Source organism: Balaenoptera borealis (genome assembly GCF_965194805.1).
Source record: "Balaenoptera borealis genome assembly, chromosome: 15".
Classification (NCBI taxonomy): Eukaryota; Metazoa; Chordata; class Mammalia; order Artiodactyla; family Balaenopteridae; genus Balaenoptera; species Balaenoptera borealis.
In genome coordinates, this window is record NC_138871.1 from 13,699,908 (window position 1) to 13,715,245 (window position 15,338).

Here is a 15,338-nt window from a genome sequence, read left to right on the forward strand (position 1 = left end):
TTATGGCTGTGTTGGGTCTTCGTTTCTGCGCGAGGGCTTTCTCTAGTTGTGGCAAGTGGGGGCCACTCTTCATTGCGGTGCACGGGCCTCTCACTATCGCGGCCTCTCTTGTTGCGGAGCACAGGCTCCAGACGCGCAGGCTCAGTAATTGTGGCTCACGGGCCCAGTTGCTCTGCGGCATGTGGGATCTTCCCAGACCAGGGCTCGAACCCGTGTCCCCTGCATTGGCAGGCAAATTCTCAACCACTGCACCACCAGGGGAGCCCCAGATACCTTTTAACAGTGTATTCTGTCCATTATGACATTGCTCTCATTCATTTCAGTTATCCATATTCTGTCTTCACCCAATATACTGTTACCATTATTACTTTAAGAACAGGAAATTCCCTGGCGGTCCAGTGGTTAGGACTCAGCGCTTTCACTGCTGGGGCATGGGTTCAGTACCTGGTTGGGGAGCTAATAGCCCACAAGCCACGCCACACAGCCAAAATAAAGTTAAGAATAAGAAAAAAGATTTTGTCTTCATTTATCCTTTCCCTAATATTCTTTCTTTATATATGTCCCAGTTTCTGACCTGTGTAATTTTGCTTCTCCCTGAAGAACTTTTAAAACACATTTCTGGTAATCTAGATTTGCTGTGATGAATTCCCTCAATTTTTGTTTGTCTGATAAAGTCTTTACTTCTCCTCTTTTGAAAGATAATTTTGCTGGATGTAGAATTCTAGGTTGGTGATTTTTTCTCCAACACTTTATCTCACTCCACTCTCTTCTTGTTTCCATAGTTTCTAACAAGGAGTCTTTTGTAATTCTTATCTTTGTTCTCCTGTAGGTGAGGTATGTTTTTTCTCTGTCTTTCAAAATTTTCTCTTTGCTCTTGTGTTCCCCATTTTGAAATGAGATAACTAGTTGTCATTTTTTGGATTCTTATCCTACTTTGTCTTCTCTTTGCTTCCTTTATCCATGGTTTGGGGTCTGTCATTAATTTTAGAAAGTTCTCAGCCATTATTATTTCATATTTTTTCTGTACTGTTTTCTCTTTTTTTCTCCTTCTGGTATTCAATTATGTGTATGTTACATCTTTTGAAATGGTCCACTGTTCTTAGATGTCCTCTTCTGTTTGTTTTCATTCTTTTTCCTATTGCATTTCAGTTTTGCAAATTTCTATTCACTGGTTCAGATTCACTGATCTATTCCTTGGCTTTGTCTTATGTACTGATGAACTCGTCAAATGCAGTCTTCGTTTCTGTTATAATATTAACGTGTCTTATATTTCTAGCATTTCTTTTTGATACTTAATGGTTCCATCTTTGTGCTTACATTACCTGTCTCTTCTTGGGTAATGTTTACTTTTCCCACAAGAGCCAGAAAATGTCAGTATCTATGTCATATTTAAGTCTGGTTCTGATGCTTACTTTGTCTCTTCAGACTATGCTTTTTCTTGTCTTTTAGAATGCTTTGTAATTTTTTGTTGAAAACTGGACATGATGTGTGGGGTAATAGGAAATGAGGTAAATAGGTCTTCAGTATGAGGTTTTATGGTGATCAGGCTAGGGGTTTGGCTATGTTACTGTTTGCTGTGGCTATAGGTGCCAGAGGCTTAAAGTTCCTCTACTGTCCTTGTTTTTATTTCTCTTGTTATCTTGGGCATCCACAAAAACTCCTCTTTAGATAGGGCATGCATCTTGCGTCTCTTATCTGTAATGCATTGTTATACTGGAGCCCTGTTGGTGTTGGTGGTAAGGTGTGGGGGACTGGAAGCATTCTATAATCTTATTAAAACTCAGTATTTTAGTGGCCTGTGTCCCTGGACGTGGCGTTCACAAGTGTTTCTTAGCTTCCTGCCCACTCCCAGTGACATAGGAAGACTAGGAGAAAGCAGATAATGTCAGATAAACGCCCTTCTCCAGGGTGAGATAAGGCTCTAGCAAGGTTTGTTTTACTGGAGAATAGGCCTTTGTTATGAAGAACAACACTGTGTGAATATTCAGAATGGTTACTTTTCTTTTCTCCCTGCCAGAGAAACAAGGGTATCTTTCTTGCTTTTTCACCATGAGAAACTTCTACGGTTCTTGGAGGTAAAGCCCATGAAAGTTTTGGGGGCCCTAGGAGTTTCATTCTCATGGTAGTCTACAGTCATCTACCAGCAATTAGTCAAAATTACCATTTAAATGTTCCTTCCAGTGGTCCAGGTAAGCATATCTCAACTGTTACTCTCTGTATTCACCTCTCTCTCCACATTGCAGGATGGCAGTTTGCCCTATAACCTTGGTGTTCTGTTGAATCAAAGAAAAGTTGTTGGTTTTTTTCCTTGTTTTATGAATGGGAGTTATGACTTCCAATCTCTATATATCAGAGCTGAATCTGGAAGTTGTCTTCACTTTGAATGATATTTTCACCAATATAGAATTTTGGATTGAGAGGATTTTTTTAATTCTCTCAGCACTTTAAAGATGTCTCTCCATTATCCCCTGATCATAGTTTCTTTTGAGAAGTCTGATGTACTTCTTATCTTCATTCCTTTGTCATTAATGCATACTTTTTTCCTCTCTAGCTGGGTTTAAGATTTTATCTCTGATTTTCAGCATCTTGAATATAATGTGTTTAGGTGTGTTGTGTGGTGTTACATTATATTTTTGTTTTGTTTTGTTTTTGATATTTACCTTGTCTGGGATTCTCTGAGCTTCCTGCATCTGTGGTTTGATATTTTTCATTATTTTTGGAAAATTTTCAGCCATAATTTCCTCAAATACTTATGCTCTCTTCTCTCATTTCCTGCTGGGATACCAATTACACATGTATTAGACCATTTGTTATTATCTCATGGCTCTTGGATACTTTGCTTTATTTTATTCTTTATTTTTTAGTTTGGGTAACTTCTATTGACTTTTCTTCAAGTTTGTTGATTCTTTCTTCAGCTGTGTCAAGTTTTGTGAGCCAATGAAGGCGTTCTTTGTGTACGTTTCAGCATTTTTATGCCATTTCCATTTGAAGAACCTGAAAGTTGATGTGAACTCCCATTGTACTTGTGGCTCCTGAGGTTCTTTGCTGTCCACTAACCCACACTTGGACTTTATCAATTTATTTAGAAATTTAACTGAATTTTCTTCAGTTGCTTGTAAGGTGCCTGCCATCCCAGGCTATGCCACAGATGATTCAGTGCTCGTGTTCCCTCTTTTCTTAGAAGTGTCTTTCTTTAGATTTCATGCTGCACTGTTGCCTTGTGACCTTTTCAACAGGTTCAGGAAAAGTTATTTTGTAGTTCATTCAGCTTTGTCTTACCATCTTGAGAGTCTTCTCAGCTTTCTATATCTAGGCAGAGATGGAACTCTCCAAATCTTTTTGAAATTATCCCCCCTTAGATTAAACCTTTCTTTAATGTCTTTGTTTGAATCTTTATTTTCTCACTAAGTGCATATTATATTCTTCTCTGTGTTGTATCATTTGCACATTTCTCTTTCTTGCTCTCATTTTCCTGAGCTGCTACCCCATATATGATATACAGTGATCCTTCACAATGAAGTTTATTACTTGTAACATTGAAGTCTTTTTACAGAGATGAAAATACATTTTGCACTAAGTCAGAAAACTTGTTATTCTGGTTTGGAAATAAAAGTAGGTAAATTAATTACTATTTTTCCCTATAATGAAGACAGGTTGACTTTAGTCTTCAATTATCATCATTTGTCATACATTTTACTTTTTTAAACTTTTTAATTTTAGAAACTGCTGGTTGTCACTTACGAAAGTGAAACAAAATTTGGGTTCACATTGAACTATTTTAAAGTTTTGGGTAATTGTCTAACAGAGAAGGCTGTGTGGCATCTAAAACAATTTTTTAAAAATAGCCTTAATGAATATTCTAATATTACAAGGTAGAATTTTAAAGTATTTATTCCAAACTGGGATGATTTAAAGCAGCTTCTGAACCTGGATTTTTTTTCATAATACTTTTTTATGTTATTTTTTTAAGAAGTATTTCTTGAAATAGGTTATATTTGCACATATTATAAAATTCAGAAGGCAGCAAAGTGTATCCTAAATTACAGGAAAAAGTAAATCTCCCTTTCACTCCTGTTCACAAATTAATTCAGTTTCTATCTTTGAAGGCAGCCTAATTTCCTGTGGATTTTTCTGTCGATATTCTGTAATATATAGAGACATGTTTATATATCTCTCTCCCTTTTTTTCACCTCCCTCTCTTCCTCCCCTTTCCTGCTCCTTCCTTCTCTCCTTTAGCCTCTCCCTCTCTTCTCTCTTTCTCTTTCTTTAACATATGTAATATTATACTGTACACATTCTTTACCTTGCTATTTTCATTTATATTTTGAGAATTAATTCCATGGGTAGTCCTCAGTGCATTGCCTTTCTCTCTTTAATTAGAATATACTGTTCACTTATGGAAATTCTCTAATGTGTTTAACTGGTCTTCTGTTGATATACATTTAGGTAATTTCTAGACTTGCGCTACTGCAAACAGTGCAGCTGTGCGTTTTTACAAGAGTCATTTCACTGTTGCCATTTATTGTCTTAAATTGAATGTTCACCCCTTAATGAACATGAGCAGTTATATAATGTAATAATAAATTTTGAAACAACCATTTTTAAATGACTTTGCTTTCAAGCTTCTAGATTCGTTTAAACAATGGACAGCCTTAAATTAAAAGGCAAATTGTTAAGTAACTGTAATGGTAAACAGATGTAATAAAATAGTTTCTTAATCTCTTTGAATTAGAATTTTTCAATACTAGACATGTAAAACAATACGGAAGACACTGGATGCTGAAGTTGGTATAACATCGTAAGAACTAATTTAAAGTTTTATCTTTAATCGGGACAGAGTATTCTCATTTATTTGCTTTATATTAGTAAAAGTTTTGAACCTGAACCTACGTGGTAAATGTATATTATCATAATCTTTTTTGTATCTGTGGAGTTCCATGTTACATTTATTTGAAGGATTCTGCTACTAAAAACAAGCTTAAAAACCACTGCAGTTGTTAATTCTGCCTCATTTTCAGGTTTAAATTTGCATTGTGAAATTTATACTAGGCATTGTTCCTGGAATTCCAGTAACTTGAATTGCTTCCAGTAGATTGGCTATCATCAAAGATGACCAATTGAAAGCAGAAATAATGGGAGCTAATCAGTATTTTGATCCATGAAAAAAAAATTAAACAGATTTAGCTGTATCATATACAGGATTAGGAGTAATTCACTGCCTTATATGACTCTTTATGTGTAATAGATGATAAATATTTTTTCTATAAACCTGAATTGAAATAGCTTTACTTATCAAAGTTGCTAGTTCAAACAAAAATTATTTAATCAGGGACTTCCCTGGTGGCTCAGTGGTTAAGAATCCGCCTGCCAATCGGGGGACATGGGTTCGAGGCCTGGTCCGGGAAGATTCCACATGCCGTGGAGCAACTAAGCCGGTGTACCACAACTACTGAGCCTGTGCTCTAGAGCCCACGTGCCACAACTACTGAAGCCTGCACACCGAGAGCCCATGATCCACAACAAGAGAAGCCACCACAATGAGAAACCTGTGCACCACAACGAAGAGTAGCCCCCACTCACCTCAACTAGAGAAAGTCTGTGCTCAGCAGCGAAGACCCAGTGCAGCCAAAGATAAATTAATTAATTAATTTTAAAAAATTATTTAATCAAACCTGGTCTTGTACCCCCATTCCTTAGTCTGTATTGAAGGACACTCTTTTGCCTAGGTCTCTTAGTGGCTTTTGTTCTTACACAGAGTAAAATGCCATAGCCCCTCCCCCTATCTGGATAGTGGATAGTCACATTGTTCCCTTGCAGGCGTCTTCAGGTCTCTGCTCAAAAGTCACCTCAGCCATTGAACTTTCTTTCATGTCCATGTATAAAGTAATCCTTTCCCAACTCCCCTTGTCCTACTTCCTTGATTTATTTTTCTCCCTAGCACTAATTTTCTGACCTAGTATACATTTACATGTTTATTTGCTTATTGTCTGTTTTTCCTTATTAGAATGTAAGTTCATAAGTCTTTATTTTGTCTCCTGCTGTATCACTAGCACATTGAGTGGTGCCTAGCACATTGAACAGGTGCTAGTGGGTGCTCAGTAAACATTTGACTGTTTGAATGTTGAATTTTCTTTCCTGCTCTTTCTGAAAGTTCTGGTTAGATTATAACAGTGTCTTCATATTTCTGGATGTATCACCTACAATAATTTTGAGTACCTGTGTTGCCCTTGGACATTTGTAAATCTGTATTTTATATTTTTATCATGAGTTTAAACAGTTGTAAATGGTATGATTTTTTGTATATAGTAAATGTTGTTGTGTTTGAATAGAATTGTTATGACACTTCTAAAAGTATCACAGTGATTCGATACCTATCAATGTTCATTTAAAACATACATGCACAAGTTCTTATTTACAGTCAGACATTTTTCATTATTTTTTTTCTTTGAATGAGAATCTCTATTTTTTTTCTATTCCACTTTCTCCCATAGATTTCTCCTAATGTAATACTTTTATGTTTGAAATAATTATACTTGGAACAAAAATATGTAAATACTTTTTATGATAAAAACACTCAGCAAACTAGAAATAGAAGGGAACTTCCCTAACATGATAAAGGACATTTATGAAAATCTACAGCTAACCTTATACTTCATTATACATTATAAATTGTGAAAGACTGAAAGCTTTTTCCCTAAGATCAGGAACAAGACAAAGACACCAGATTTTGCTGCTACTAATCAATATTGCATTAGAAGTCCTAGCCAGAGCAATTGAGCAAGAGAAAGAAATAAAAAGCACCCACACTGTTAAGAAGTAAACCTGTTAATTTGCAGGTAACATGATTCCACAGATAGAATATGCTAAATATTCCTCATGCACCAGAAAACTAGTTATAAGTGAATTCAACAGAGTTGCAGATTTCAAGGTAAATATTTAAAAAATCAGTTGTGTTTTTTACACTAGCAATGAAAAATCTAAAAGGGAAATTTTAAAATTTCATTTACAGTAGCATCCAAAATGATAAAATACTGAGGGATAAATTAAACCAAGGAAACAGTACATTTGTACACTGAAAACTACAAAAAATTACAGGAAGAAATTCCAAGTTTATGGATTGCAAGACTTAATGTTGTTAAGATGGCCGTACCACCAAAGTGATCTGCAGATTCAGTGCAGTGCCTGTCAAAACTCCAAATGCCTTTCTTGCAGAAATGGAAAAGTTGAGCCTCAAATTCATATGGAATACAACAGGTTCCAAATAGCCAAAACCATACTGAGAAAGAAAAACAAATTTGGAGGACCCGCAGTTCATGATTCCAAAACTTACCATAAAGCTATAGTAACTAAAACTGTGGTATTAGCATAAGGATAGATGTATAGATCAGTCAATGGAACAGGATTGAGATCTCAGAAGTAAACCCATACATCTGTGGCCAGTTGATTTTCTATAAGGGTGCCAAGATCATTCAGTGAGAGAAAGATAGTCTCTTCAACAAGGTCTGTGACAAGTGGATATATCCACATGTAAAGGAACGAAGCTGGGCCCCTGCCTCACTCCATATACAGAAATTAACTTGGATCAAAGACCGAAATTAAAGTCTTTGACCTAAAACTATAAAACTCAGAAAATACATAAAGGTAAGTCTTCATGACCTCATATCTAGAAATGGATTCTTTTGCTATAACATCAAAAGCACAAGCAACAGAAGAAAAAAATAGACAAATTGGAATTCATTAAAATTAAAAGCTTTTGTGTATCAAAGGATATTATCAAGAAAGTGAAAAGATAACCTATGGAATGGGAGAAAATATTTGCAAATTATATATCTAATAAGGGTTTACTATCAGAATATATAAAGTACTCATATAACTTAACAATAAAAAGACAGCTGAATGGATAGAAGACATCAATAGACATTTCTCCAAAGGAGATATACAAATGGCCAAAAAACACATGAAAAGATATTCAACTTCATTGGTCATTAAGGAAATGCAAATCAAAATCATAATGAGATGCTCTTTCAACAGGTCCAACAGATTGGCTATAATCAAAAAATTGGAAGATAACAAGTGTTGATAAGGATGTGGAGAAATAGGAACACTTGTACATTGCTTGTGGGAATGTAAAATGGTGAAGCCCCTTTGAAAAAAAGTTTTGGAGTTCCTCAAAAATATAAAATAGAACTATCATATGACCCAGCAATTCCACTCCTAGGTTTATACCCAAAAGAATTGAAAATAGGTACTCAAACAAATACTTGTATACAGATGTTCATAGCAGCACTATTCACAGTAACCAAAACGTGGAAGCAACCCAAATGTCCATCACTGGGTGAATGGATAAACAATTTGTGTTGTATGTACACTCAATGTAATATTATTCAGCCATAAAAAATGTTGATACATGGTACAACATAGATGAACCTCAAAACCACTATACTAAATGAAAGAAGCCAGACACAAAAGGCCATATATGATTTCTTTTCTATTAAATATCTAAAATAAGCATATCAAAAGACATAAAAGCAAATTAGTTGTTGCCAGGGAATGGGAGGGAGGATGGTCATAGGGGAAGATTATTTATAGGTTATAGTGTGTTCTTCTGACATATTGAAAAATTTCTGAGACTATAGGGAGTTGGTGATTGCACAACATTGTAAAGGCACTAAATGCCACTGAATTGTACATTTTAAAATGGCTAAGTAGGGCTTCCCTGGTGGTGCAGTGGTTAAGAATTCACCTGCCAAAGCAGGGGACACAGACGGATTGGAGCCCTGGTCCAGGAAGACCCTGCATGCTGCGGAGCAACTAAGCCCATGTGCCACAACTACTGAGCCTGCGCTCTAGAGCCCATGTGCCACAACTGCTGAGCCTGCGCTCTAGAGCCCATGTGCCACAACTGCTGAGCCTGCGTGCCACAGCTACTGAAGCCCTTGTGCCTAGAGCCCATGCTCCGCAACAAGAGAAGCCACCACAATGAGAAGCCTGCACACCGCAACAAAGAGTAGCCCCCACTCGCCACAACTAGAGAAAGCCTGCACACAGCAATGAAGACTCAAAGCAACCAAAATTAAAAAATAAATAAATAAATAGCATTTATTTTTAAAATGGCTAAGTATAGTTATGTGAATTTCACTTAAAAAATATATATTTAAACCTAACATTAACTTTTAAAATTGTATAACCATACAGTTTTAAGTGCTTTAATATTTCATCTGGGTGGAGTTATTAGAGTTGATGAATAATAAATATTTTACAGATTTTGTTAAGTAATGATTTTAAAGTCATTAAATACATTTTAAGGATATGAATATTTTAATGCCATTTAGTTCATGTATTCATGGATGAATGCTAAAGGGTTAGCATCAATTCCATTCCTGTTTTATTATTTTTTACCTTAAATCCCACAACCATTGTTTATTGTAAAGGTGAACCCTGATCCTCATGATGGGCTTATTGGTAGGATTTCTGGTAGTAATTGCAGACACCAGGGTCTCCAAATGTTTGAATTTGCGGCTACTAGCAATGTCCAGTCATACAGGATGAGGATGTCTTTGATCTTTTTGGAAGCCTATCCACATATTTCTGATAGTAAGATCACCAGGTCTTTGGAGGTGGACTGGTGGATTGCAAAAGCTGGGCTGCGTGACCACCACCCTTCACACAGACACCGAGGTCCATGCCAGCAAATTGCTCCTTGTCCAGAAGCAGAACTGGTACCAGTAACTTGTATTGTAGCTGTATTGTAGCTGTGCATGGTTGGATCATCTCTGGGGGTAACCCATTCACCTAAGGAGCCAGTGTGCCATGGCTGTGGTCATCTTCTTGTGTCTGAAGGCCTGCGCCAACTGCAGAGGGTCCTTGGATGGCATGGCTGTGATGTAGAGAAGACAGCCTCATCATGAGGCACCTCAACTAGGAGAAAGCCCTATTTTATGTTTTATTAGACTCAAATGATGAGAAACATTGTTAATATAAATAAGTAGATGGTAGTGGAAAGGATTTTTCTGTGTCAGTGTCACTTAGTTTTTTGAACTTCTGTGTCATATGCCAAAAAGCAATAATTGATTAAATGTAAAATTTAGTTTTAATGATTTATCAGCTGATAACTCAGATTTTCCTTCATTTTTGAAACTGAAGAATTAGAAAGAAATGCATAAGAATTTGGTAATCATTAGAGTCATTCACTACTTTTTCAACACCTAAAGCAGTATTTCTAGTTGGCCCTATGTTTAGTGCTTCAGAGGTTTTTGCCTCTCAGGGAAACCTATCATGGTAAGAAGAGACACATAGGTTAGAGGAATATATTTCTTTTGTAAAATGAAAAAGTGTAATTGTTAAAGGGGAGAAGGAAAAGGTGAATTCTTATCACACAGAGCAGTTTTTTAAAAATAATTATGTATAGAAATTGAAAATCTTCTGATGCCCATAAAACCTTTCTATGCCCATGGCACCTCATGAAAAATTTTTATATACCTGCAGGGTACTGAACTTTCTTGGAGAGCTTGTATAAAGTGCTTCATACTGCCTTCAGATAGGAATCTTTGAATAGTTTGAGACTTCTATGTACTGTGAATAAAAAGATGGGAAAAAAAACAGAATTTGACCAGAGAAGAAACTAAAAAAAAAGAATTTGGCCCTAAGGCTGTTTCTTTCAAAATAGGTTTATATTATTTCTAGCTTGTGTCAGGAATAAATGTAGAATTAATATAAAATTCTTTAAAATGTGGTGAATTGGGGGTATTGACTTATAATTCCTTTTGTAAAATTTTTCCCAGGTCAATGAATGGTCATTGAAGATAAGAAAGGAAATGAGAGTTGTTGACAGGCAAATAAGAGGTAAATTATTATTTTACATCTCCTATTCTTTATCTTGGTGTATTTTGCATTAGTTCATAAAAGTAAACTGTATCTACATCTATAAAACATAGTTTATATTAATTATTTATGGCTGCCCTAATTATTTGCTTTCTAATTATAGTAAGAAAAACAAGATATAATCAACTCAAAAATCTTCACATTTGATAAGAACTAAAATCTTTCCTCCAGCCTGGAATTGAGCTACTCAAGGGGGAAAGGCCATATTCATTCATCTGTGATTTCCTAGAGTCCAGATTACTGTTGGAAACAAAGCAGGCACTCACATTCTGTGGTAGACAGAATAATGGCCTCCCAAAGATGTCCACGTCCTAATTCCCAGAACCTGTGAATATGTTACCTTACATAGCAAAAAGGAACTTGCAGATTTGATTAAATTAAGGATCTTGAGGTGGGGAGGTTAATCCTGGGCTATCTGGGTGGGCTTATAAGAGTCCTTATAAGAGGGAGGCAGTATGTTGAGAAAAAGTGAGAGAAAAGGAGATGTGACCACAGAACCAGATGTTAGAGTGCTATGCTTTGAAGATGGAGGAAGAAGACATAAGCTAAGGAATGCAGTTGACCTCTAGAAATTAGAAAAGACAAGGAAATGGGTTCTTCCCTGAAGCTTCCAGAAGAAACGCAGCCCTGCCAACACCTGGATTTTAGACTTTTTTGTTTTTGTTTTTTAATATTTATTGGGCTGTGCCGGGTCTTAGTTGCGGCACACAGGATCTTCGTTGCCGCATGCAGGATCTTTTAGTCGCGGCATGCGGGCTCTTAGTTTGTGGCATATGGGATCTAGTTCCCCAACCAGGGATCGAATCCGGGCCCCCTGCTTTGGGAGCGTGGAGTCCCAACCGCTGGACCACCAGGGAAGTCCTGATTTTAGACTTCTGATCACCACAATTAAAGAATAAATTTTTGTTGTTTTAAGCCATTTAAAAAAAAAAGTAAAATCTCTTCCTACTTACAAAGAAATGGTTTTGTGGAATTCAAATTAAATAAATTGTATGTAAGGAATGCAGTTCCATTTTCACTACAGTTTATCTTAGCATGGCTGTAAATTGAGCAAAATATGTTTCTAAATAAAGTTGATTATTGTTGAGTACTACTTAAAACTAAGGTGACTTGCAAAGTAACATTTAAAACTTTTATGATTTTTAACACTTTCATGATTGGAGAAAAATTAATAACAGAGGTATCACAATATCACTCCTTTTAAAAAAGAATTAGAATAGCAATATAGGGGTAGGGAAGTAAAAGGTACAAACTATTAGGTATAAAATAAGCTACAAGGATATATTGTATAACATGGGGAATATAGCCAATATTTTATAATAACTGTAAATGGAGTAAAGCCTTTACAAATTGTGAATCACTATGTTGTACATCTGTAACTTACATAATATTGTACAGCAACTATACTTCAATTAAAAAATAAAAGTGGAAAAAATACTTGTAAATAAGATATTCCAAAAGTAAATAAATAAAAAATAATTACAGAGGGGAATTACATTCATAGCCATGATGGAGTAATGGTTATGGATTTGAACTTGCACTCCATTGTAAATAAAGAAAAAACTGGACAAAAGCTGTGAAACATCTGTTTTCAAACATTGGATAACTGTCAGTGCAGGATTTTGATCAGTGAGAAAAGGGAAACAAAAGGAGAGAGCCCTAATATGGTCCTCATTTTCTGCCTAGGGAGACTTTCTGGGTCATAGCATGTGGAAGCAGATTCCAAGCAGAGTGTGGTGTTCTCACTGAGTTGAGGAGAAAGAGACTAGGGTTCAGGGAGGCTGCAGTGGCTGGAACTTGTGGGACAGAGTATCAGAACAAGAACAATATCCAAAGAAAAAGCTGTAAATATCCTCACAGGGTCCCATTGAGTCTTTAGCTGACTATTAAGTTGTGCATACTTAGAATGAGATTTTAGGAGGCTAGGCAAAGAACAGTTACTGGGGACAGAACAACTACCAGGAGGAGGCTATAAGCTAAACAATTCCCAGAGTTAACAGAGGATTGAGAGATGGTAGAGTTCTGACCAGACACAGTAAAGAGACTTTGTTGAATATCTGGGGCATTCAATAGAGACTGCAGAAGGGTCATGCCTTTATATTAAGGTGAAAGTAGCCCTAGCTTAAAGGCTACCATAAGCCCACACCAACAAAGCTTAAAAACAAATCTGCTACTGTATACACAGGAACTCTGCTCAATGCTCTGTGGTGACCTAAATGGGAAGGAAATCCAAAAAAGAGGGGATATATATATATATATAGAGAGAGAGAGAGAGAGAGAGAGCTGATTCACTTTGTTGTACAGTAGAAACTAACACAACATTGTAAAGCAACTATACTCCAATAAAAATTAATTTAAAAAAATAAAATAAAAATAAATAAAAATTAAAATAAGTCTTGAAAGCTGAACAACCAAAATAAAGCTGAACATTCTTTAAAGCTCTTTAAAGCTGAACTACCAAAATTGCAGATACCCAAAAATGAAACATTTAGAGTGTTCAACATCCAATGAAAAGTTACTAGGAAAGTGTGACCCAAAATCAAGAGAAAAATCAGGAAATATAAATAGACCCAGAAAAAAAATAGATGATCAAATGAATAAGCAGACAGGGATTTTAAACAGCTATTATAAATATGTTGAGGGATTTAGAGGAAAACATAATGAACATATGTTTCAAAGGAAAACATGAACATAATGAAGAGGTAAATAGAAGATATTGAAAAGAACAAAGTAGGACTTAGATGAAAGATCTAGAATGAAGTGAAGTAAAATGAAAGCTTCACTGAATGGGTTGAACAAGCAGATTATACACTACAGAAAACAAGATCAGTGAAATCAAAGATAGTAATACAAACTATCCAAACTGCAGTACTGAGAGAAAAAAAAAAAAAAAAAAGTCAAATGATCCAGCATGTAATTTGAGTCTCAGAAGGAAGAGAGTCCAGAAAGGATCACATGATATAATAGCTGATGAAAACTGTAAACCCACAGATCCAAGGAACTCCAATTTCAAACGGGATAAACACAAAGAAAACCTTGCCAGGATGTATCATAATCAAATTACTGAAAGGTAACAATAAAGAGATAAAACAGTCTGAGGAAAGGGTAATGATTAAAATTTTATTATCAGAAACAATACGAACCAAAACATCTTTGATATGATAAAAGAAAAATCCCCACGTTATTCTAGAATTCTCTGTCCAATGAAAACAGCATTCAAAGGTGAAGTAAAGATACTTGTATACAAAAGCCAAGAGAATTTGTTGCCAGTAGGTGTACAGTACGAGAAATGTTAAAGGAAGTTGTAAGCTGAAGGAAAATCATACCAGATACAATTTTGGATTTACCCAGAGGAATGAAGCATGCTGGAAATTATAAGTATGTAAATAAATATAATGTTTTTCTCTTTTAAAAGTTTCTTTTTAATAATTATTGACTGTTTAAAGTAAAAACAATAATGTGGGGCATAAAACATATGTAGAACTAAGCAGTATGACAATAATAGCACAAACAGTTGATTAATGTCATCTTTAGAAACCACATAAATTCTGTTAGTGTCTCACAAACCTTGTTTATTCCTGTTTTGTGCTTTGCTTATTGTAAACCTTCTCACATCCATAGCTCACTTATCTGGTTAAATGATCTTCAAGCTCTGTCTTTCTCCTCATGTTTCCTGTTATTTCTCATTCATAGCAATTTATTAGTTAACTAACTAACTAACATGATATCAGAAAAATAATAGTTGGTTTTGGAGTCCTTACACTACCAGATTTAAACCATCACTGCTATCAATTAGCCACCTGTCCCTATTAAAATTCTTTGAATCTAACAGAACTGTACTGACAATTAAATCTGTGAATGTATGTAAAATGTTTAGGACAGTACTTGGCATATAGTAGACAATTTACTACATTGATGGTGTTACCAAAAAAGGAGGGTGGGGGTTACTTTAGACAAAGTATAACTTTGAAATAATGTGATTGCTTTAAATGTTACTTGCATATGAAGGTTTACCACTGCAACACTTTCAAAGTCTTTCATTTGGTTTTTTTGTGTTTTTGTTTGTTTTTTTTCTTTAGATTACACAGCTTTATTTACTCTTTGATTTGAATTTTATTTTATTTCTTTATTTTTATACAGCAGGTTATTAGTTACCTATTTTATACATATTAGTGTATATGTCAATCCCAATCTCCCAGTTAATCACACCACCACCCCACCCCCCGCTTTCCCCTCTTAGTGTCCATATGTTTGTTCTCTACATCTGTGTCTCTATTTCTGCCTTACAGACCGGTTCATCTGTACCATTTTTCTAGATTCCACATATATGTGTTAATATACGATATTTGTTTTTCTCTTTCTTACTTACTTCACTCTATGACAGTCTCTAGGTCCATCCACATCTCTGGAAATGACCTAGTTTCATTCCTTGTTATGGCTGAGTAATATTCCATTGT

General features: G+C 35.5%; 1 protein-coding gene across 2 annotated transcripts in view; it reads left to right on the forward strand.

Annotated features, from left to right (window-relative positions):
• The window catches only part of CHMP3 (charged multivesicular body protein 3), a 70,332-nt gene that overhangs the window by 13,163 nt on the left and 41,831 nt on the right, over positions 1 to 15,338 (forward strand). Inside the window, exon 2 of one of the 2 annotated variants that reach the window (XM_082357889.1) lies at positions 10,782 to 10,842. The exons of the other annotated variant lie outside the window; for it this stretch is intronic. Within the exon in view, the coding sequence (XP_082214015.1) occupies positions 10,782 to 10,842 (61 nt within the window). The remainder of the gene's footprint in view (positions 1 to 10,781; positions 10,843 to 15,338) is intronic. 2 annotated transcript variants of the gene reach the window in all.